General features: G+C 53.6%; 6 protein-coding genes across 6 annotated transcripts; all 6 read left to right on the top strand.

Moving 5' to 3' along the window:
* Nucleotides 1-1,354: 1,354 nt before the first annotated feature.
* On the top strand, nucleotides 1,355-1,846 carry J4E92_010839 (uncharacterized protein; the record flags this gene model as incomplete). Its single annotated transcript, XM_051502173.1, has 2 exons — nucleotides 1,355-1,434; nucleotides 1,486-1,846. 2 exons carry the CDS (start codon nucleotides 1,355-1,357, stop codon nucleotides 1,844-1,846), a joined length of 441 nt encoding a protein of 146 aa, XP_051347613.1.
* Nucleotides 1,847-2,631: 785 nt separating this feature from the next.
* J4E92_010840 (uncharacterized protein) lies at nucleotides 2,632-3,460 on the top strand (the record flags this gene model as incomplete). Its single annotated transcript, XM_051502174.1, has 2 exons — nucleotides 2,632-2,721; nucleotides 2,792-3,460. 2 exons carry the CDS (start codon nucleotides 2,632-2,634, stop codon nucleotides 3,458-3,460), a joined length of 759 nt encoding a protein of 252 aa, XP_051347614.1.
* Nucleotides 3,461-6,163: 2,703 nt separating this feature from the next.
* On the top strand, nucleotides 6,164-7,911 carry J4E92_010841 (uncharacterized protein; the record flags this gene model as incomplete). Its single annotated transcript, XM_051502175.1, has 4 exons — nucleotides 6,164-6,233; nucleotides 6,320-6,648; nucleotides 6,699-7,290; nucleotides 7,343-7,911. The coding sequence occupies 4 exons, from the start codon at nucleotides 6,164-6,166 to the stop codon at nucleotides 7,909-7,911; spliced, it is 1,560 nt and encodes a 519-aa protein (XP_051347615.1).
* A 2,981-nt stretch (nucleotides 7,912-10,892) lies between these two features.
* On the top strand, nucleotides 10,893-11,575 carry APS2 (AP-2 complex subunit sigma; the record flags this gene model as incomplete). The annotated part of the gene is made up of 4 exons (XM_051502176.1): nucleotides 10,893-10,927; nucleotides 11,005-11,044; nucleotides 11,102-11,131; nucleotides 11,243-11,575. 4 exons carry the CDS (start codon nucleotides 10,893-10,895, stop codon nucleotides 11,573-11,575), a joined length of 438 nt encoding a protein of 145 aa, XP_051347616.1.
* Nucleotides 11,576-12,169: 594 nt separating this feature from the next.
* J4E92_010843 (uncharacterized protein) lies at nucleotides 12,170-15,288 on the top strand (the record flags this gene model as incomplete). The annotated part of the gene is made up of 2 exons (XM_051502177.1): nucleotides 12,170-15,151; nucleotides 15,205-15,288. The coding sequence occupies 2 exons, from the start codon at nucleotides 12,170-12,172 to the stop codon at nucleotides 15,286-15,288; spliced, it is 3,066 nt and encodes a 1,021-aa protein (XP_051347617.1).
* A 342-nt stretch (nucleotides 15,289-15,630) lies between these two features.
* Nucleotides 15,631-16,187, top strand: RPL28 (60S ribosomal protein L28; the record flags this gene model as incomplete). The annotated part of the gene is made up of 3 exons (XM_051502178.1): nucleotides 15,631-15,681; nucleotides 15,734-15,792; nucleotides 15,851-16,187. 3 exons carry the CDS (start codon nucleotides 15,631-15,633, stop codon nucleotides 16,185-16,187), a joined length of 447 nt encoding a protein of 148 aa, XP_051347618.1.
* Between the last annotated feature and the right edge of the window lie 4,349 nt (nucleotides 16,188-20,536).

A 20,536-nucleotide genomic window follows, 5' to 3' on the forward strand; every position in this document is an offset into this window, starting at 1 on the left:
GATCCTGTTGGTCAGCCTGATCGTCCTTCACTGCACCCCGCGAATGGAGCGTCCAATAGACCAAGACGGATCGATGAGCTGAGCAAAACCGGTGAGATGGGGCGTAGATTTATCTGGAATTATCTTTGGTTCTATGCGCTCAGACCCGATGGCTGAATGGGCGCGCTATCGCTGGTAGCCTGCGATCTAGACTGTTCGTTGGTGGCCGCGGAACAAACGTTCCTCGTGTACCGGGAACTCGTCTCCTAACAACATCGTAATCGGAGCGGGGGACTATGCGGGTGTCGAGATAGAGGACACAACTGAGGACGAAAGGTGGAGGTAGAGGTCTGATTATCCTTCCTAGAAGGTCAACTTGTTGGAAGGAACGAAATGTCGACCCTTGCGAGGTTGTAGTCAGCCGCCACATCTCACCTTCACAACGTGAGGCGCGGAGAAAAGAAGAAGATGTCTTGGCGACGACTGGGGAGAAGATTTGGGGTACGGAAGGCATTACTATGAACGATAATCGAGATCTAGACATCGCATGTCGCGTTCTAGATATGATTGACGAAACGGAGGGTGAATTGAGTCCGCGGATAGGAATGAATCAACACCTCTAATCGCAGCGGCCGAGCGTGGATATTCGAAGGTTTTGTGTTCTACGGGAGACAATTGCCGTCGTACATGATGCAATCGCAGTCCGCGGACGGAGTGGACCCTGAGGACGCACAGTAGGAACGCACGGCGTGCCACTTTACCTAGGCTGGCTTAGCGCGACTGTGCCTCAGCCTCCACCCACAAGTGCACCAACCGCTACCGTAGTGCGTACTTAGTTAAGTACGGCTGAACATCATTTGCATCTTCGACTTCAGCTTCCTCAAACTCAGCCGCGTGTGGTATTGATCCACAGAACCAGGCTGCAATGTCGGAAATATACACAATTCAAACCACGAACTCGACGTCGTCAAGTCACACAAATACGCTGCATCTTCCAACAAGTCTTAGTTTCTGGATACTCAGCGTCGTCAGTGCCTACTGGCTTCTCGTTCGCACTCTCCGGTACAAGCGTCGCGATGGCCTCACTCACCGCTTGAATGTAAAAGCAATACTACCAACACTTCCACTTCTGCAAGGCTGACAAACAACCCAGTACCCCGACCGCTCATCATGGAGTCGCATGACTGTCAAAGATGCGCATTCAGTACACGTTTCCCTCACTGAACTCGAATTCCCAATCATATTTCACACATCCACATTCTTCGCCCTATTCAAAACCTATGGCATCCCCAGTATTTCGAAGCTGCTTGTCGCAACAGGACAATTGTCCTGCCCGGAAACAGCATCAAAACGAGCTGCTGATACTGCTACTATCATGACCGAGGCGATTATTAACGAACCCGATTCTGAACGCGCCATCAGCGGCATAGCGCGTATGAACTACCTTCATAGTCGGTATATCAAAGCGGGGAAGATATCTAATGACGATATGTTGTATACGCTCAGCCTCTTCGTTCTTGAGCCTATCAGGTGGACTGCCAGATACGAGTGGCGAACTGTGACGGACTTCGAGAGATGTGCCATGGGTGTCTACTGGAAGGATATGGGTGAGGCGATGAAGATATCGTACGACACTCTACCTTCAGCAAGCCAAGGATGGCGCGACGGACTCCATTGGCTTGAGGAGGTAGAAGCGTGGAGTCTGGCATATGAGGCTCAAAATATGGTGCCTGCTGATACCAACGCAACCCTTGGTCGTGGTACTTTCGATGTCGCCTTGTTCAACGTACCTTCCGCTCTCAAGCCTTTCAGCTTTACCGTGGCACACATGTTACTCGAGCCACGCTTGCGGAAAGCTATGAAGTGAGTGGAAGATGGAGCTCTCACTTACTTGACCCACGTTGCTGACCACTACCAGCATACCACAACCACCTGCCATCTACTACCAATGTCTAGAAACATTGGTCGAGATTCGCAAGTTCTTGCTCCAAAATTTCTTCCTCCCCCGTCCGTACTTCCTACGCCCGGACTGGTTCACAGAAATCGACGGGCGCACTGGCCGCGCCAATGCTGGTCAGTATATCGACAGGCCGTGGTACGTCAAGCCGTCGTTTATGAAGAGGTGGGGTCCAAACGCGTTGTTACTGCGACTAGTTGGGGGTGTCGTCCCAGGCGACGAACGATATCATCCAGAGGGATATCGGATCCATGAGCTTGGTCCTACGGAGCTCGTGGGGAAGGGTGATACCGAGATGCGGAATACGAGAGATGAGTTGAGAGCGAAAAGAATGGGGTGTGTCTTCTCTCGCTGATGGACTGGGTGTGTTTGCTGTGATGCGATGACGAGCTTCGTTCAGGTGTGTAAGGCGCTCGGGTTCCCATGAGTAGGATGCAGTAGGTCTCAATGAGAAGAGAAGCATCAACCGTGATGGCAAGGTGTCATACGTATTTGTGCTGAGATGAAGAAGTATAGCGGAAGACATGAGAGAACCAAGAGAGGTGGAGGGGTCCACATCGGAATGGTTCCGCACCCGCATCCAATGGCGGAACCCCGCGTCCACCCCGCGGTGATACATATGGAGCAGTTGCTCTCCGCTACATATAGCATCATCCCACTTTACTATCCTCTTCTCATATTCTCAAGAACTCACAATGGCGACCACGAAAGTTGCACTGATCACCGCCAGCTCAGCAGGTCTGGGCGCGCAGATAGCACGCGTATTTGCACCAGACTTCCGCGTAGTATGTATAGAAACCTACCGTCACATGTCCAGCATATACCGTGACCAAGAAGAGCAACTAACATACCCAGGTAATAAACTACTCCTCAAACTCCGACCGAGCCGCCACCCTCATGAAGGAGCTCTCCTCCATCCCCGGCCCCTCCTCCTCATGCACCCCCCGTTTCCACCTCATCCAAGCCGATATGTCCTCCAAACCCTCCGTCCAAAACCTCGTCCAAGAAACCATCTCAACAATGGGCCGCCTCGACGTCGTCGTCTCAAACGCCGGCTGGACCCGCATGACCACCTTCACGGACATCGAACAGCAGGTAAACGACGAAGACTGGGACAAGTGCTTCACCATGAACGTAAAAACACACATGTGGCTCGCCTACGCCGCGAAAGACGCCTTAGCCTCCACCGAAGGCACTTTCATCTCCACAGCGAGCGTAGCGGGAGTCAAGCCCAGTGGGAGTAGCGTGCCGTATGCTGTGACGAAAGCGGCGCAGATACATCTTGCGAAGAGCTTGGCTGTTATTCTTGCGCCGAGGATAAGGGTGAATAGTATTAGTCCTGGTATGTTGCTTACGGAGTGGGGACTCAAGTTTCCGGAGAAGAAGAGGGAGGCGGCGATTCAGAATACTAAGTTGAAGAGGTTGGCGACGGTGGAGGATTGTGCGGAGCAGGTTAGGGTGTTGGCGCTTAGTAGGAGTATTACTGGGCAGAATATTTCGATTGATGGGGGGTCTTCTGTGTAGGGGAGGGTGTGTTTAGTTGGGCTGGGTTGGACTGGGCATGTTAAAGTGCGGAAAGGACTTTGCGCTGAGAAGTACCGAAGAATCTATTGTGACTGAGGGGAATGTCTTGTTCGTAGAGGAACATGCGTTCTCGGTGTTATAGACGCTTACAGTTTCAGGCTTGGGATTGCCAATTCCGGCGGTATTGTAAGCTGACCGCATAGAGCTTCACTAGGAAAACCATATGCATGGCCGGTTAGAACAACGATTTTCTATTCTTTACGTTCTCATCTCTGCAGTGTTCCACAGAAACGGGCGTCGCAAAGAGCGGTGGAACGATCGTGAGACTCGCATGTAGCATGTGCTACGTCGACACTCATTCGACTTTTGTGCGATGTATACGTTGTGCACTGTGTACATCTTCGGCGTGTTTGCTGTCGCTAGTCTGACGGATGAGGTTTGAGCAACCGCAAGCTTACTTCCGTTGCACAAGTCCATGAAGGACGCTGAACAGGGCGTGAGGTGTGCTCTGAAGACAGTTTTGAACGATGTAAGGGTTGCGACTGTTCCCAGCCACGCTCAGGTACCGAGCAAATCGACCGATCCGTGTATCTCGAATGAACTAATTGTGACAGCATCGGTGGCGCACTCGCAGCGCCGTCTGCCACAGGTCGCCGTCTCTAGTCGAACTCCCGTCCCGCCAACAGTATTGCCCAGCATGGTAGTGAAGAGGCACACGTCAATGAAGGAACAGAAAGAGTAGCCAAGCTGACTCGCTCTTACACCAAGCTATCGGTACAAGACATCCACTCTAGAGTCAGCAAGACAAGCCCGTCGGAGAATTGATAGGGCGCGATGCACCAATGATCCGCTCCCAGGTTACTCCAAACGCGTAGTCAGGGCTCCGGCTTCGGAGCGCAGCCATTGGCCCGGCGGGTTTTCGCATCCTACGAAACGTGCTTGAATTGCACAACATGCGATACGTCGAGATAAACAAGTACAATCCCACCCGTCAATAAAGATCGCGCGGAATGCCAATCAAGGATGCGAAATATGTGGAAAGTGGCTGGTCGCGTGCGAGCCAACGATGCTGCTGTGTCCAATTCCAGTTTCCCCACGCCAGACGTGTGCCACAGTATCGACCTCTCCACGAGCCCACCACGGCGGCCTTGAGACCCACCGCCTCGCTTCTGGGGACACTCACATGCTTTCGCGACAGTTTGCCGCCAAGGGTTGCCGGACGGGTACGGGAGGCTGACATGCAGCTGAGCCCTACTGCATGCCACGCCGCACGGGTCGTGGTGCAAAAGAACACAACGGCTTCAGCTGGTCAGGCCAGTTGATGTTGTTTCGTGTCAGCGCGTGGATGCAAAGAAAGACGAAGGTTTGATTGCTTCTGAGATGCCTCCCACTCTCAGAGTAAGCTGCTGGCAGGCGTATCCAGGTCGAGCTCGCCTCAGAGTATGCGGACACGGGCATCGGGAACCAGGGTCTCACAATCTTCGCGCTCCGGCATGTTGCCTGGCTCGTTGGAAATAACTCTGAGCTGGTTCGAAAATAGTCCCAGTTTGGGCGTTTGACGAGGTTAGCTGCTGCCCTTGTGGAGACTCGTTACTGGATGCGGTAAGATACGGTACGACAGTGGCCGCGGTCAGTTGAAGAACCACAGACGATGGCCGGTCGGACGGGTGTCTCGATCTGCTCAACCACAGCCGGATTTTGCACGCCGCGGGCCTTCTGCAGGGCGTGCGCTCAGTAGCGCCGTGTCGCAACGGCAAGACCAAAAAACCCAAAAGATTGGGTGTCGAATCGTCGTTGGGCGCCCGATGTTCGCCCGACTGCGGTACCGCGATGTCGCGAGACCTGGGGTGAGATGCACTAGACGCGAGGAGGATGGCAGCAAACCGCCGTGGTCGTCTTATCGCACACAACGTACGTGAATCGCATAAACACATGGCCAGGGACGGGGTGGCGTTGGAGAGAACGCGTCGCGACGGCCGGCGAAGATGCGGCACCCAAAGCAGCTAGCGCGCTCGATCTCCGAGGCGGCAGCTGATTGGGCGACGCGGTTCTCTTATCTCTGGCCAGAAATGCAATTGACACACGCAACCTGGACCACCCACTCGCCAAGCCTTCCGCCCCGGATGAAACTGGCGTTGCCTGCAATCGTTATGCGAATTCGTGTTGAGCCCGTGGTGAGAGGCGCCGCGCGAGGCCTGTCCCTACAAGCTGACGCGACGTGGCCGCCGGTGTGGGTGGGCGTCGCGCCTTATCATGTCTGCTTCGTCGTCACATGTTTGCAGAGCAGCGAGCCGGCGAGATAAGGCGTTAGATCGTTAGAGACAGCAATGACGCAGCTCCGATCAATCGCGGCAGAAAAAGAACAAAGCTCCATGGCTGGATCTAACGCGAACCCCACGACGGTCGCGGCTGTGGGTGATGTACCCTCGTCTATTTTGCCTCGAGTGATGGCCCGTGGACCAGGATAGATAAGAGTAGTACAGCAAGTTCCACCCATAAAGGTCCCGGCGCATCTACCGTAATCTACAGTAGGGCTTCCGGAATCTCCCTGTAGCAGCTTATATTACTGGCACCGATCCAGCTTTTGATCACTTCTCTTTTCTTCCACAGGCCCTACCGTGGAACCGTCCTCCCTTTCCCCATAGTACTTAAGGACCCCAGATCTCCTTAGTACCCCGACAATCCCCTAGGACTCCCTTCACGATGTCGTACTCGTGGGTCGGCCCTCCGGCGCAGTTCAATGGCACCGATGATATCACTGGTGGTGACTCTGGTGAGTACAAGTCCCCATGTACCATTGCGCACGTGCCGAGCGCAACATCCGCATCGTGTGCGACAAACGGCTAACATGAACATCAGTCACCGAGAACTTGAACCAATGGTTCTCTGCGGGTGACCAGGCCTACATCCTCGTGGCCTCGGCCATGGTGATGATCATGGTTCCCGGTCTCGCATTCCTCTACTCCGGTCTTGCTCGCAGAAAGTCCGCCCTCTCCCTCATCTGGGCCTGCATGTTCTCCGCCTCCGTCATTACCTTCCAATGGTACTTCTGGGGATACTCGCTCGCTTTCGGACCCTCAACGAACGGTTTCATCGGAAACCTCGACAAGTTCGGTCTCAAGGGCGTTCTGGCTCATCCCAGCCCCGGTAGTCCTTTGATCCCAGAGTTGCTGTACTCTTTCTACCAGGTACGGCAAATATTGTCATCCATCGATTTCAACGAACTAACACATCTCAGATGCAATTCTGCGCTGTCACTGCTGCCATTGTCGTCGGTTGCGTTGCTGAGCGCGGTCGCTTAATCCCCATGATGGTCTTCATCTGGCTCTGGGCCACGATCGTATACTGCCCCGTCGCATACTGGGCCTGGAACGCAAACGGCTGGTTCTTCGCATGGGGTGGACTTGACTACGCCGGTGGTGGTCCCGTCGAGATCGTCTCCGGTTGCACAGCTCTCGCCTACTCCATGATTCTGGGACGTCGCCAGGAGAAGATGATGCTCAACTTCCGCCCTCACAACGTCTCCTTGATCACCCTCGGAACCGTCTTCCTGTGGTTCGGCTGGTTGGGCTTCAACGGTGGTTCCGCTTTCGGCGCCAACCTCCGTGCTGTCATGGCATGCTGGAACAGCAACCTTACCGCCATGTTCGCCGCCATGACTTGGGTTCTCCTCGATTGGCGTCTTGCTCGCAAGTGGTCCATGGTCGGATGGTGCTCAGGTGTCATCTCCGGACTTGTCGCTGCTACTCCCGCTTCTGGTTTCTTGCCTCCGTGGGCCAGCGTCATCCTCGGTATTACCACCGGTATCGTTGCTAACTTTGCCACCAAGAGTATGTACATTGTCAAAACCTTTCCGCGAACAGCTCGCTAACATCCATCTAGTCAAGTTCTGGATCAAGATCGACGATTCTCTCGATGTGTTCGCTGAGCACGGCGTCGCTGGAATGTGGGGTCTCTTCTTCAACGGAATCTTCGGTGCCGACTACATCATCGGACTCGACGGAGTCAACAACGGCCTTACCGCTGGTGCCATCACCGGCGAGCCCGCCGCGATCTACAAGCAAATCGCCTACATCGTCGCCGTAACCGCCTACTCCTTCGTCGTCAGCGCCATCCTCGCCTTCGTCATCGACAAGATCCCCGGCCTCAAGCTGCGCGCATCTGAAGAAGCCGAGCTCCTCGGTATGGACGACGACCAGCTCGGCGAGTTCGCCTACGACTACGTCGAGGTCCGCCGTGACTACCTCGCATGGACTCCTGCTAAGGGCGAGCCCATCGACGGCGAGCACTCGGTACCCCAAGGCGAGCGCCACGGCATCCCCCAGCACAGCCAGATGCTCGAGGGCAAGGCACCATCGGAACACAGCTCAGGCCACGAGCACACGGGCATTGCGGGCGACAGGCACGCGATGGCCATGGGCTCTGAGCACGAGAAGCAGGTTCAAACCTAAGGGCTTTTCTCTTTGCTGCCTGCGCATTGCTGATTTGGATTTGTTCGCTTGCGACTTTTTTGAGTCAATTACCCGTTTCGAGATACCACCTTGCGCTGCTCCTCCCCGCGGTCTTTGAGCTGTGCTTTTTGACATATACATTTAGATGATTGTATTACAGTTTTTTTCTTTCCTCATGTATTGTACATAATTCGAGAATGGATACATCAACATCACTATCTCTGCCATTTACGAATTCCCCATGTGTATTCCAAATCACTTCAAACTCGCCCACAACCTATATCGACACATTCCACATCACCGACACCCGCCCAGCCTTTCTTATCATGCTAAGCACGATCGACTCCCTCCGTTCGACGAATGAAAACCGACTACACAACGACGCCAAGCCTACTCTCCTCACTTTCTTATCTTTTCCCGCTCCTCCAGACTGTGAACCCCAGATCTGCACAAGCAAGATGATGTCAGTCCACCAACGCTACCACCGATGCTACCACTGAAGTGGGCTTGACATCTGCACGATGCAAGAACGACGCAGCCTTTTACCGTAGATATCGAAGATGTGTATCTGTACCGCACATTGTGATAGCGATGTGCTGAGATGCGGTGGGGATGGCTTATCTGAACCGCAGGCGGCGTATGAGAGGAGAGTGTTGGCTATGCGCTACGTTCAATATCTGTGGATGTGGAATGACTGGTTTGACTGGTTGTTGCACGCGCAGCCTGTTCCCAAGCCAAGGTCATTGGCGTCAATCTCCTGAGATGCATTCTAGTGGTCTCGATCGCGATTACGAATGGTGAATGTTGGGATGGAAAGCGGGAACTACCATACCTCGCCGATCTGGCAAACGCGCTGGCTGCTGGCGCCATTGGATGGACCTTATCTTTGGGTGTGCGCGTGGGCATGGGTGTACCGGTGAGGCGGGTGCGTGTGGGGGAGGCTGTGCAGTGGACAACCACTACTACTCACGTGCAAAGCGTCGATCAATAGTCGGAGGTTGACAGTTGATCTCGCATCGTGATGATGTGCGACGGAATTAGACATGAGGTGTGATGTCATTGGATGGGGGTTAAGGAGATGGAACACGCTAAGAAATAATGGTAGTCTTGTGCAAGATCTCGAGCCGCATCCTTTGTCCGTTCTGTTGGCCTCGAAGTCTGATGTCTCGATCACGAACGCATTCCTCTTTGTTCGCGTGTGCTTGCGTGGCCCCGCGTAGGGCTGAGCTACGATGACAAAGGCCGCTGTTGAACGCAGCTTGTGTCAACGCTCGTAACAACGCCTCGTGGGAAATGCTCAAAGAAGTAGTGCAGCTCAGGAGGCGGTGGAGGCTGATGTTGGGGATGTCTGTAGAAAAGGTAGGTACTCGTGTAAGATGAGAAATCGCAACGTCGAGTGGTCTACGACGCGACAAGCTCCTCTTCTTCGACATAAAACTTCGATCAAGAGCTTCCAGCATGCCCGGAAGAAAAGCAAAAGATTCCCTCCAAATCTTCGCAACACCCTTCAAATCCTCATTCCTCTCCATCCCACCCTCTCCATTCTCGCCGCGAACACCTCTCACACCTCCCCTTCCCTTCCGCCAGCAAGCCCACAGACCAACTCCCCAAACCACTCCATGTTATCCCACACCCGAAGATGACGCACCATCAAGCCCCTTACCATGGATGTGGAAATGCCACCAATGCCACCACACCTACCGTCTCGGCGTAACGCGCCGCTGTCTCGAAGACGGGCATCATTTCTGCAGCGGCAGCACGACCTTAAAGTCCTGGCGGAAGTCAAGTAATAAAAGGAGACAACGGAACCATCGTGCTTGTCCGAGCGAGTTTGACTACGAAGGCTGGAAGACGATTGGGCGGTGGCGGAGGGGTGGACCGAAATGCAGTAGCAGGAGATATATGGGAACAACTATTAAGGGCTCGAATAAAGTGGCAGTGGCAGAGAAGCAGCAAGATTGCTGGAACACATGCGACTACCCCTCCGAATGCCGCTGGGGCAAAAAGTTCGGCATACACACACCCGTCGACTCTGTCTTCCCTAGTGTTGAAGTCAATAGTAGTATGCCGACACTGACTGCTCCCATCATCAATACCATGCCTGAGGGTATCCTCAAACCCGGAGATAGGATTGACGCCACCACGTCGAAAGCAGCTGTTAAGACGAATCTATGGACTGCATTACGTGCTAGTGCGGAACGGAGGAAAGGTGCCGGGGAACGCGGGGGCAGTCCGTTGTGTGCTGTTGAAGAGAGAAGGATGCGAGAAGGGGACAGAGAATTGATGATGGCGATGAGAGATGGTGATGGGGATGTTGTTATGGGGAGTGTTGATCCTGCTCTTCCCGATAACACAAGCAACGAGCCTTCATCTTCGTCATCGCAAGCCGAATCCTCGTCTTCGTCTTCGTCAGCGGTGGACTCGCTCAAGGCGTTGGTGAGCAGAAGGCGGTATCGACGCGTGAAATCGAGGTCTAGAATGAATGGCTCGGTTGATAAGAGATATGCTGAGACGGGGCATGTGGTGATGGGGAATGTGGAGGAGAGGATGGAGGATCAGGTTAGGTTGGATGATGAGGATATGATGGTGGAGGGGTTTGCGCCGTTGTGTCGGGTGAGGAGTAGGGGGTGTTCTGTGTGAAATGGGGGTTTTGCTGATTAGTCGGCCTTCTTTAGTTAGATAATGTATGCTAATTGCATGTCTGCTAAACAAGCGGCGCTATGCAATTAGTACTTCGCTGATTGCAACGGATAAGGGAAACTCGTACAGTACGTGAGGATTTCCTGCGGCTAAAAGTGGCACTTCCGTCCCAGGTCCGCCAGCGCCCACGTTCCTGCAGGGATGCGCCTGTGCCTGACCCTTGACGCTCGGGCCAGGTTCCTTCACGGAAGTCGCGCCCTCGACGCCGCGGCGCCGTCCTCGTTACACCTTCACCTCTCTCTCAGCGCGCTGAGCCTGATACTCCGAGGCACATTGCGAAGATGGTGCTCTCGTTTATTCTCATCCAGAACAGGCAGTAAGTGGGATTGTTTGTGATGGGAGGCCTGGCATAGAGGAAGCCCTGGAGTTGTATCGGATGCTAATGGATTGTAGAGGGAAGACGAGATTGGCGAAGTGGTATGCGCCGTACAGTGTGAGTTGAGATACAAAAACACACTGAGAGACGTCGCAGTAGCTAATGATTGTGTAGGATGAAGAGAAAGTCAAGTTAAAGGGCGAGGTATGCGATACCCTCCTTCCCATCCACCCACCCTCCTCACCTCCGACGCCTACCTAACCCTCAAACCCACTGCCTACCTTTCCTCCGAACCCAACTAAACCCCATCCACAGGTCCACCGCCTCATCGCCCCGCGCGACCAAAAACACCAATCCAACTTCGTCGAGTTCCGCAACATGTCCAAGATCGTGTACCGCCGCTACGCCGGCCTCTTCTTCTGCGCATGCGTCGACACAAACGACAACGAACTAGCCTACCTCGAAGCCATACACTTCTTCGTCGAGGTGCTAGATGCCTTCTTTGGGAACGTGTGTGAGCTGGATTTGGTGTTTAACTTCTACAAGGTGTATGCGATACTGGACGAGGTGTTTCTGGCGGGCGAGATCGAGGAGACGAGTAAACAGGTTGTGCTGACGAGGTTGGCGCATTTGGATAAGCTGGAGTAGATGGATGATGGGTGGGATATACTGTATAATGGGGTGGAGCTGGGGCTGCTTCGCCTGGCGCTTCGGCTCAGATAAGAGGAACGAGGTAGTAACCATGCGCTGCAGAGGGCACATGAGGGAGTTGCGTGTATAGCCGCGCTGAGGGGTCTTGGGCGAGCATTTGAAGAGCCCACATCTCAATGGTGGGCTGGTATACCTCGAGACTGATTCGGTACCAATATTTGGCCGGAAGGAACAGCAGGGAGAATCGCTTGCATATCTTAGCGACCCCTGCAAAGACATCGTTCACACAAATCTGTCCTGCTTCTACATTCGGTGACACGCAAGTAAATGGACCCTGTCGTTCTTGCATGTGAGGGAGCGCACGGACGCGCTCTTATGATGGAAGCAGAGGTCTAGAAAATAGCCACATCACCAACCTTGGTTCTCCGAGATCTGTCCCTTCGCCTGTGCCCAAATCCCCCCAGCATGCTCGCCCCATGATATGAACATCTCTAACACCATTCCGCGCCCCGTTGTTCCTCCGCCACACGCCTGACCCGCCTCGAATCGTCCCGTCCGTCGAATCCACCGCAACATCCCCGCGCCGCGATCATGTCTGACTTCGCCGCATACCACGCTCTCGGCACGGGCTCGCCAAACCCGAATGGAGCCGGCAGGCCAGACGAGCCCAACAAATGGCGCCCACCAGTCTCTGCGGGCCCTCCTGGCTACCAACAGACGGGCAGCCCGGCCATGGCCCAGCCTCCGAATCAGTACGCCGGCACACCAGCGCAATATGGCGCGCCAGTCCAGCAAGAAGGTTATTTCCCTGACCATTCGGCGCTGCAGGGCCAACCTCAGTACCAGGGCGATCAAGACGTGAACAACCTCGCGGGGCAAATGGGAGCAGCTGGGCTGGGCATGGATCAGGCGGCACAACCCAAGCACAAGAAGAAGAACAGACATGCGTATCATAATATTGAGGGACCTGGAGGGAGTTCGCCGGCGTTCAACGGAGCGCCGCAGAATGGCACACCTACACAATACCAAAACTCGCCTCAAGTCGGAGGAGCGCAATGGATGGAGCCCCAGATCACTCCCGCTATGAGCCAGTTTCCCGCACCTGTAAACCCTATCTTCAGTCCTGGATCGCAGGCTTCACCTATGCAGTACGCTGCCAGAACACCAGCAGCACCACATCAGAGTGGAGGAGCGGCGGTTGGATCAGCTCAAGGACGTGTAGATCCCGAGCAGATTCCCAGCATACCGAAGTCGCGCGATGCGCCGGCGAAGTACTACCTAGAGAACGTATACCCGACTATGGAGCACCACCTGCCTCCTCCCGCCACGGTCCCCTTCGTAGCCTTTGACCAGGGCAACTCCTCACCTAAGTTCGCACGTTTGACCATGAACAACATTCCACTCACTGCGCAAGCCCTTGCTGCGACTTCGTTACCGCTTGGTATGGTCTTGCAGCCGCTTGCTGCTCAACAAGAAGGCGAGCAAGCTATACCCGTATTGGACTTTGGCGAGTCCGGTCCACCACGATGTGCAAGGTGTCGCGCGTACATCAATCCGTTTATGCAGTTCAAGGCTGGCGGAAACAAGGTCGTGTGCAACCTGTGTACATACCCGGGCGACGTTCCCGGTGAATACTTTGCGCCTACCGATCAGTCTGGCGTCCGGATAGACAGACTACAACGGCCGGAGCTCACCTTGGGCACTGTCGACTTCCTCGTACCCAAGGAATACTGGTCGAAAGAGCCTGTCGGTCTACGGTGGTTGTTCCTTGTCGATGTGACCGCCGAGGCTGTAAACCGTGGTTTCCTCCATGGCTTCTGTGAAGGCATCATGAAAGCGCTCTATGGCGAAGAAGCAGAGACAGAGGGCGCCGAGACTACGACTCGGATACCAAAGGGTGCTAAAGTTGGCATCGTCACATACGACAAGGAGATGCACTTTTACAACCTCAACGCCAGCTTGACGAGCGCTCAAATGCTCGTCATGTCTGACCTCGAAGATCCCTTCCTACCCTTCAGCGAAGGCTTGTTTGTTGACCCCGTGGAGTGCAAGAGCGTCATCACATCACTTCTCGCACAGCTACCGACCATGTTCTCTGAAGTCAAGAATCCAGAGCCAGCGTTATTACCTTGCTTAAACTCTGCCGTGGCAGCATTGTCCGCTACAGGCGGGAAGATTGTGTGCTCTTTGGCTGCGCTTCCGACTTGGGGTCCTGGTCGGCTGATGCTACGTGAGGACAACAATGTACACAACACCGATGCTGAGAAGAAGCTTCTCCAGACCGAGCATCCTGGATTCAAGAAGGTCGCTGAGAAGATGGTGCAGAATGGTATTGGTGTGGACTTTTTCCTTGCTGCACCCAGTGGAGGGTACCTCGACATTGCGACCATCGGCCACGTTTCCGCTGTAACAGGTGGAGAAGTCTTCTACTACCCCAACTTCCATGCGCCAAGGGATATCCTGAAATTATCCAAGGAGATTCAGCACACAGTCACGCGAGAAACCGGATATCAAGCGCTGATGAAGGTTCGCTGCTCGAATGGCCTGCAGGTCTCTGCCTACCACGGAAACTTCTACCACCACACTTTTGGCGCCGATCTAGAGTTCGGAGTCATTGACGCCGACAAGGCTATTGGTGTCATGTTCAGCTACGATGGCAAACTGGATCCGAAGCTTGATGCTCACTTCCAGAGTGCGCTACTATACACGGCAGCCAACGGTGAGCGACGAGTGCGGTGCACGAACATCGTGGCCAGCGTTAGCCCAAACACTGGTGAATGCATGAAGTTTGTCGATCAGGATGCCGTCGTAAACATCATCGCCAAGGAAGCTGCTGCTCGCATGACAGAGAAGAACCTCAAGGAGATTAGGGGAGCCTTGACGGAGAAGACTGTCGACATTCTTGCTGGCTACAGAAAGAACTTCACTGGCAACAATCCTCCCGGACAGCTCGTGCTACCAGAGAACCTGAAGGAGTTCGGCATGTACATTCTCGGACTAATCAAGTCAAGAGCCTTCAAGGGTGGCAAAGAGCCCACAGACCGAAGAGTCCACGACATGCGCATGATCAAGTCGATGGGTCCGCTGGAAATGTCACTATACCTCTACCCCCGCATCATCGCAATTCACAACCTCGACGCGCGCGACGGTTTCGCAAACGAGAAGGGCCACCTCGTAATGCCAGAAAACATCCGCGCCTCCTTCTCCAAAGTCGAAGAAGGCGGCGCCTACATCGTCGACAACGGCCAAGTCTGCCTCCTATGGCTGCACACACAAGTCTCACCCAACCTCCTCGAAGACCTCTTCGGCGAAGGCAACAACAGTCTGAAAGCGCTCGATCCCTTCCAATCTACCCTCCCCGTCCTCGAAACCCACCTCAATGCTCAAGTCAGGAATATTCTGCAGTACCTTGAAGGTACGAGGGCGTCCAAGGCGCTTACTATCCAACTTGCGAGACAGGGTCTCGATGGCGCGGAATACGAATTTGCGAGGTTGTTGTACGAGGATCGGAATAATGAGGCGCAGAGTTATGTGGATTGGCTGGTGCATGTGCATAGGCATATTCAGTTAGAGGTACTTGGCATCTGATGGTGTTACTTCGGAACGCGAATGCTGACTTTGAATAGCTTGCTGGACAGCGCAAGAAGGAGGACTCGGGTGATGGTGTTGGGTCGACTTTTGTGGGCCTGCGGACACCGTATTGGGGATAGGGTAGTACGAGAAGGCAGCGATGTCGATGATGGAGGTTGTATTGCATAGCGATAGCGGGGTGGATTGGCGAAGTATTACTACTGAAAGACGACACCCACGTATTCAAATCAACACCCAACATTCCTTCCCAGCTTCCATCTGCTATGCGCACGTTGATGTTCTCGCCCCACTCCAACCTACATCATGCGAGGACGCACCGCCGTGACGCTTCAACAGGGATCCCGCACGTGACCCCACTAGCGCACCTCGCTTAGCTTTTCCACCCAACGAGCAAAATCGCCAGCGCCGGTCTTCCCTCGAACTTTCGCTCGACAACTAACCCACAGCATCACGACACCAAGATGCCTACCCGCCTAACCAAGACCCGCAAGCACCGCGGTCACGTCTCCGCCGTATGTTGTCACGCTGGAATACTTTCGTTTACTCTGCTAACTTGCTATCCAGGGTCACGGACGTGTCGGAAAGCACAGGAAGCATCCCGGTGGTCGTGGTATGGCTGGTGGGTGAGTACTATCCGTGTACGAAATGCATGTCGAACAAACACTGACTTCGTTATTCTAGTCAGCACCACCACCAGACCAACATCGACAAGTACCATCCCGGTTACTTCGGTAAGGTTGGTATGAGGTACTTCCACAAGATGCAGAACCTCTTCTGGAAGCCCGTCATCAACCTCGACAAGCTCTGGTCGCTCATCCCCGCCGAGAAGCGCGCCGAGTACCTCGCCAACAAGTCCGGCAACGCCCCCGTCCTCAACCTCCTCGACTACGGCTACTCCAAGGTCCTCGGAAAGGGTCGTCTCCCCGCCGTCCCCATCGTCGTCCGCGCCCGCTACGTCTCCGCTGAGGCTGAGAAGAAGATCAAGGAGGCTGGTGGTGTCGTTCAGCTCGTCGCATAAGCGCCAGAACGATACGATACGATACGATCAACCATCACTCACACAACACGATTGTGCATGAAACGGCGTCTCGGAATGATACAAAAGGATACCATAACGGCAATGATTGGGATGGATCTTCAAGTCCGCAGTAACCCCACAAACGGGTCTGCGTTGACTTGCGTCAGCGTGGTGGCTGAGGAATGTTTCATAGACAATATGACCGTTCCTGAACAAACCTTTGGCCTTTGGCTATCCCGTCCATGCCATGCGTGGATGTGGCTCGGCATCGCTGTGCTATCGCATGGCTGCCTCCGTGATGTCGTGATGTTATGACGCTACGTGCTGTGAGGTGAAAATTCTGTGGTACTAACCTGATCTTGAATCTAGTAAACTCCTCTACTTGGCTGAATGCTTGTCGTCCAAACAACGCATTCTGCGCTTCAAGCGCTGGCGTCGATTCAATTACATCGACTAGAAAGTCCAGCTGCATTGAATATGCGCCTGGAATGATGACCTTTGTCTGCTATGCCATAGTTCAGTCCATCCCAGTAGCCGCTCAAGAACATTCGGGCTTACTCATTAGTTTGTATCATTCAGCAATCAAGATATTCCTCAGTCACGTTTTCGACACCTCACTCTATTCCGTGTCTGAAATCACTCGTCTAGAGCACTTAATACTGCAATACAACGACGCTGACACAGCATCTGCGAACATCCTCCGGGAATCAGAGTTCAGTGGAGAATTTTACGCTCTGGTGACGGGTGACCATCCTAGAGGCGATTGCAAACAGTAAAGACGGACAGTCGATTCTACAGATGAGGGAAAACCTGCGACCACGCCGGCGTGTCATACACGCCTTTCGGCACATTCCTAATGCTCACAAAAGCCTCAACCACAATGTACGCCCGACTCACGATATAACTTGTGCCACAAAGTATACACAAAAGCGTAATGATCGCAGTGCTGAGCCAGCTAAGCGACCGCTTATTGTAAGCCACCCAGATCGTGTCAATGAACGGGAAAACATAAGCCAAGAGATTGGTGACCAGCCAAAACGCCGCACAAAAGGTTACCCATACAGAACTCAATCGCCAGAAGAGCTGCTCTATCTCACTAGGAAAGAAGTAGTTCCAAGCTGCAACGTGTATTGCACCGTATGCGCATGAAGCTCCCCATAATACCATGCCCATGATTAGAGATTGGGTGCGACGGATTAGACCGTCGTTTGGCCAGTCTAGAGCGTGAGACTGCACGAGTTCGGTGACGTGGGGTATGCTGTATGTAAACCCCGAGATAGCTCTTTCACGAGCTGGGGTGAAGCGGGTTTGTAGAACGGGGTACAGCAGCAAAGCTTCTTCGGCAAGACGTCTCATTTCGGAACCGGTTTCCGTCTCAGGATCCCGCTCCGACTGCTGAATGTTAGGACGAGTCCCGAGATGACCGGATGCACGAGGTTGCGCTGTACTGCTGCAATCAACAGGACCAAGACCTTCAGATCTTGTCTCTTCTCCATCAAAGTAAGCCAATTTCTCTAGTTCTGGCGTCCGGACCCGAAAAATCGTAAACACGCCCTGTGGCACCTTGCCACTCATCTGACTCGCTAGATACATGTACGCAGCCAAAGGCAGCCAGTCCCCTTTGAGTAGCGTGGGAGATGTAACCTGCCTCGGTTTGTGCCACCAGAGAATATACATGATAAGCGCGCAAACGACGTGAGCGACAACGTGTACTTCGAGTAAAGTAGTTGGCAGCCCAGATGCAGTCCGACTGATGACCTGGACGATCATCCACCCGGCCTGGATGCACACGAGTAGCTTGGCAAGCCCGTCTGCTTTGTTCTTGTCTTTTATGTCGTCGAGGGAGACGTATGGGATGTGTCCGCACTGCGCGAGTAGTGCAACGCCTTTGGCTGTTAGGGTGAGGCGTTTCGCACCATTGAACAAGACCGCGCTGCGAGTGTCGGTATCGTCAATGTCGAGTGCGAAACCGCCCATTGTGCCGTAGAACCCGTGTGGAATAGTCCATGGAGTAGAACGGTGGTGGTTATGGTCTTCAGATATTACTGCTGTCTGGGAGCTGTCAGTTCGGGAGCCAAAGCAAGCATGGTTTGGCTATGTACTTTTTCGCGAGCTTCCGCCCCATCTTCTTCTTTCTTCCTCTTTGCCTCTTCTATCTCCAAACACAGCTGCCGTGCAGACGCTAGTTGTCGCCAGGCTGTATACACCATCAGCTCTGGTGCGAAGAGGCCCAGAATGCACCATTGAAGCTCTCTTAGTAGGACCCGCCAATTTCCTTCGGTCTTGCGCGGTACGTTCAAGTGCACAGCTGAATACACGCATAAGCCGAGTGTGGCGAAGCAGCTTATGAGCAGGGAGATGGTATCTCGTTGGTTGTCCTCTTTTACGAATCCTACGGTATCTGTAGTGTTGACATTGCTGGTGCTTATGCCGGAAACACTGTGGGCGGAGAGGGAGATGAAAGCAAAGCTGCACAAGACTAACACCATAGTTCAAGACAACAAGCGCAGGCCAGACCGGAGAAGGCAGGGTGAAGGACCACGGGGCGCGCCGCTTATACTAAAGCCCGATGAGTGTTCATGCTGCGCCGTCTGACTGCAGGCTCGCATGATTGAGCGGCAAGTCGAATGGGGGCCGATTCAGATATAGAGTTGTGTACCGAAAACTCTTGAAAATGAGGCATCTTGCATGTAGGAACGCGCATCCATGGCCAGAGTAACGAATAGGAGCGGGCGGACGGTTTCCTCGACAAGTACTCCTGCTGCGCCGTGAGAACCTGAGACGGGCGTGTGCCGTCCCTTCTCAAACGGCCCCCACCCTCTACCTAGGTCGATACCAGATGCAGCCGCTGTCAGACTGCTGATAGCACTCATCAGACATGCGCTAACGTGCTACTGTGCGCAATTGATTGGAGACGGAGCAGATATTCGAGGATTGTGGAACGAAAGGATCGTTGTGGAGATCAAGCGTCTTCCAAGGTTGCGTCGTATTGATCCGTGCATCGGCTTTCCTGTTCCTGCGCTAAATCACATGCACATGGGCTGTGCCGCTTGTACTTCGACTTTGCATCCCACCTCATGTTTTTCACGCCCAGAGAATTACCATTTTTAAGATGAGTGTTCGTCCTCGACGACCTGCAGAACAGGTCGGTTCAACAGCGAAAAACCAGGTACGCATGCGTCTACCGCGTATGTGCATGCCAAGGCTAATGGTTGCAAGGCTGAGCCTCGCGATCAAATGGGAAAAAGGCAACGAGGCGAATTGTTGACGTGGGATGAGATACGTAAGATAGTTGGTTGCATGGTGCTTCTATAGCTGACCGATGGTGTAGCGAGTTGGTACCAGTATATTCATCATTAGATTACTTATCATCGACATCCGCTCACTGGGGTTAGAGACAATGAGTACATTCTGTCGGGCTATAGGTAATGATATTGGTATCCCCTTTATAGAAGTTCTCTAAGGGCGACATCCAGGGCAATCTCAAAATCTTACAAGCAGTCCTTGAGAAGCATTCTCGGTATCCACAACGAAACCGGCAAGATTGTACGCAATGTCTGCAGAAGACGACCTGACTCCTCTCCAGTAAACATATTCTCGCATCTTATAGGATCAGCATTATTCTTTGCGCTTCCTATCCCCGTATACTATTCCCTGCAGCCAAGATACTACAATACAGCAACCACAGCGGACGTAGTCGTATTCTCAACCTTCTTCTTCGGAGTCGCTATATGCTTTGCACTGTCCGCAACGTAAGTCTTGTCTCGACCCCCTCCACTGACACCCAAGAAGTGACACACAACGTAGTTTCCACGTCGTCAACAACCACAGCGAAAGCGTCCACATCTTCGGTAACCAGCTCGACTACGTAAGCAAACAACCCCCCACCACTCCACACAGCCACTGAGTACTTTAGCTCGGCATAGTGATACTAATGTGGGGTTCCACTATCCCTTGCGTGTACTACGGCTTCTACTGCACCCCACAACTACAAACAACATACTACACGCTCGTATCCGTCTTAGCAGGAGCCTGTGTCTACGCAACACTCCACCCAGCTTTCCGCCGCCCAAAATATCGACCCTACCGCGCGGCCATGTATGCCGGTCTCGGTCTCTCTTTCATCATCCCCATCGTGCACGGCTTGCTGAAATTTGGTTGGGAAACGCAGATGCAAAGGATGAGTTTGGACTGGATGGCGTTGATGACGACGTTTAATCTTACGGGTGGTGCGTTGTACGCTATGAGAGTAAGTTAATTGAGCCTATTACTACTACTACTGCTGCCTTCGAAAGAAAAGAAATGGGGGACTGACCACAACACGTAGATTCCGGAGAAATGGTATCCGT

This window comes from Alternaria infectoria (assembly GCF_024043175.1).
Source record: "Alternaria infectoria strain BMP 0036 chromosome Unknown scaffold_44, whole genome shotgun sequence".
NCBI classification, from domain to species: domain Eukaryota; kingdom Fungi; phylum Ascomycota; class Dothideomycetes; order Pleosporales; family Pleosporaceae; genus Alternaria; species Alternaria infectoria.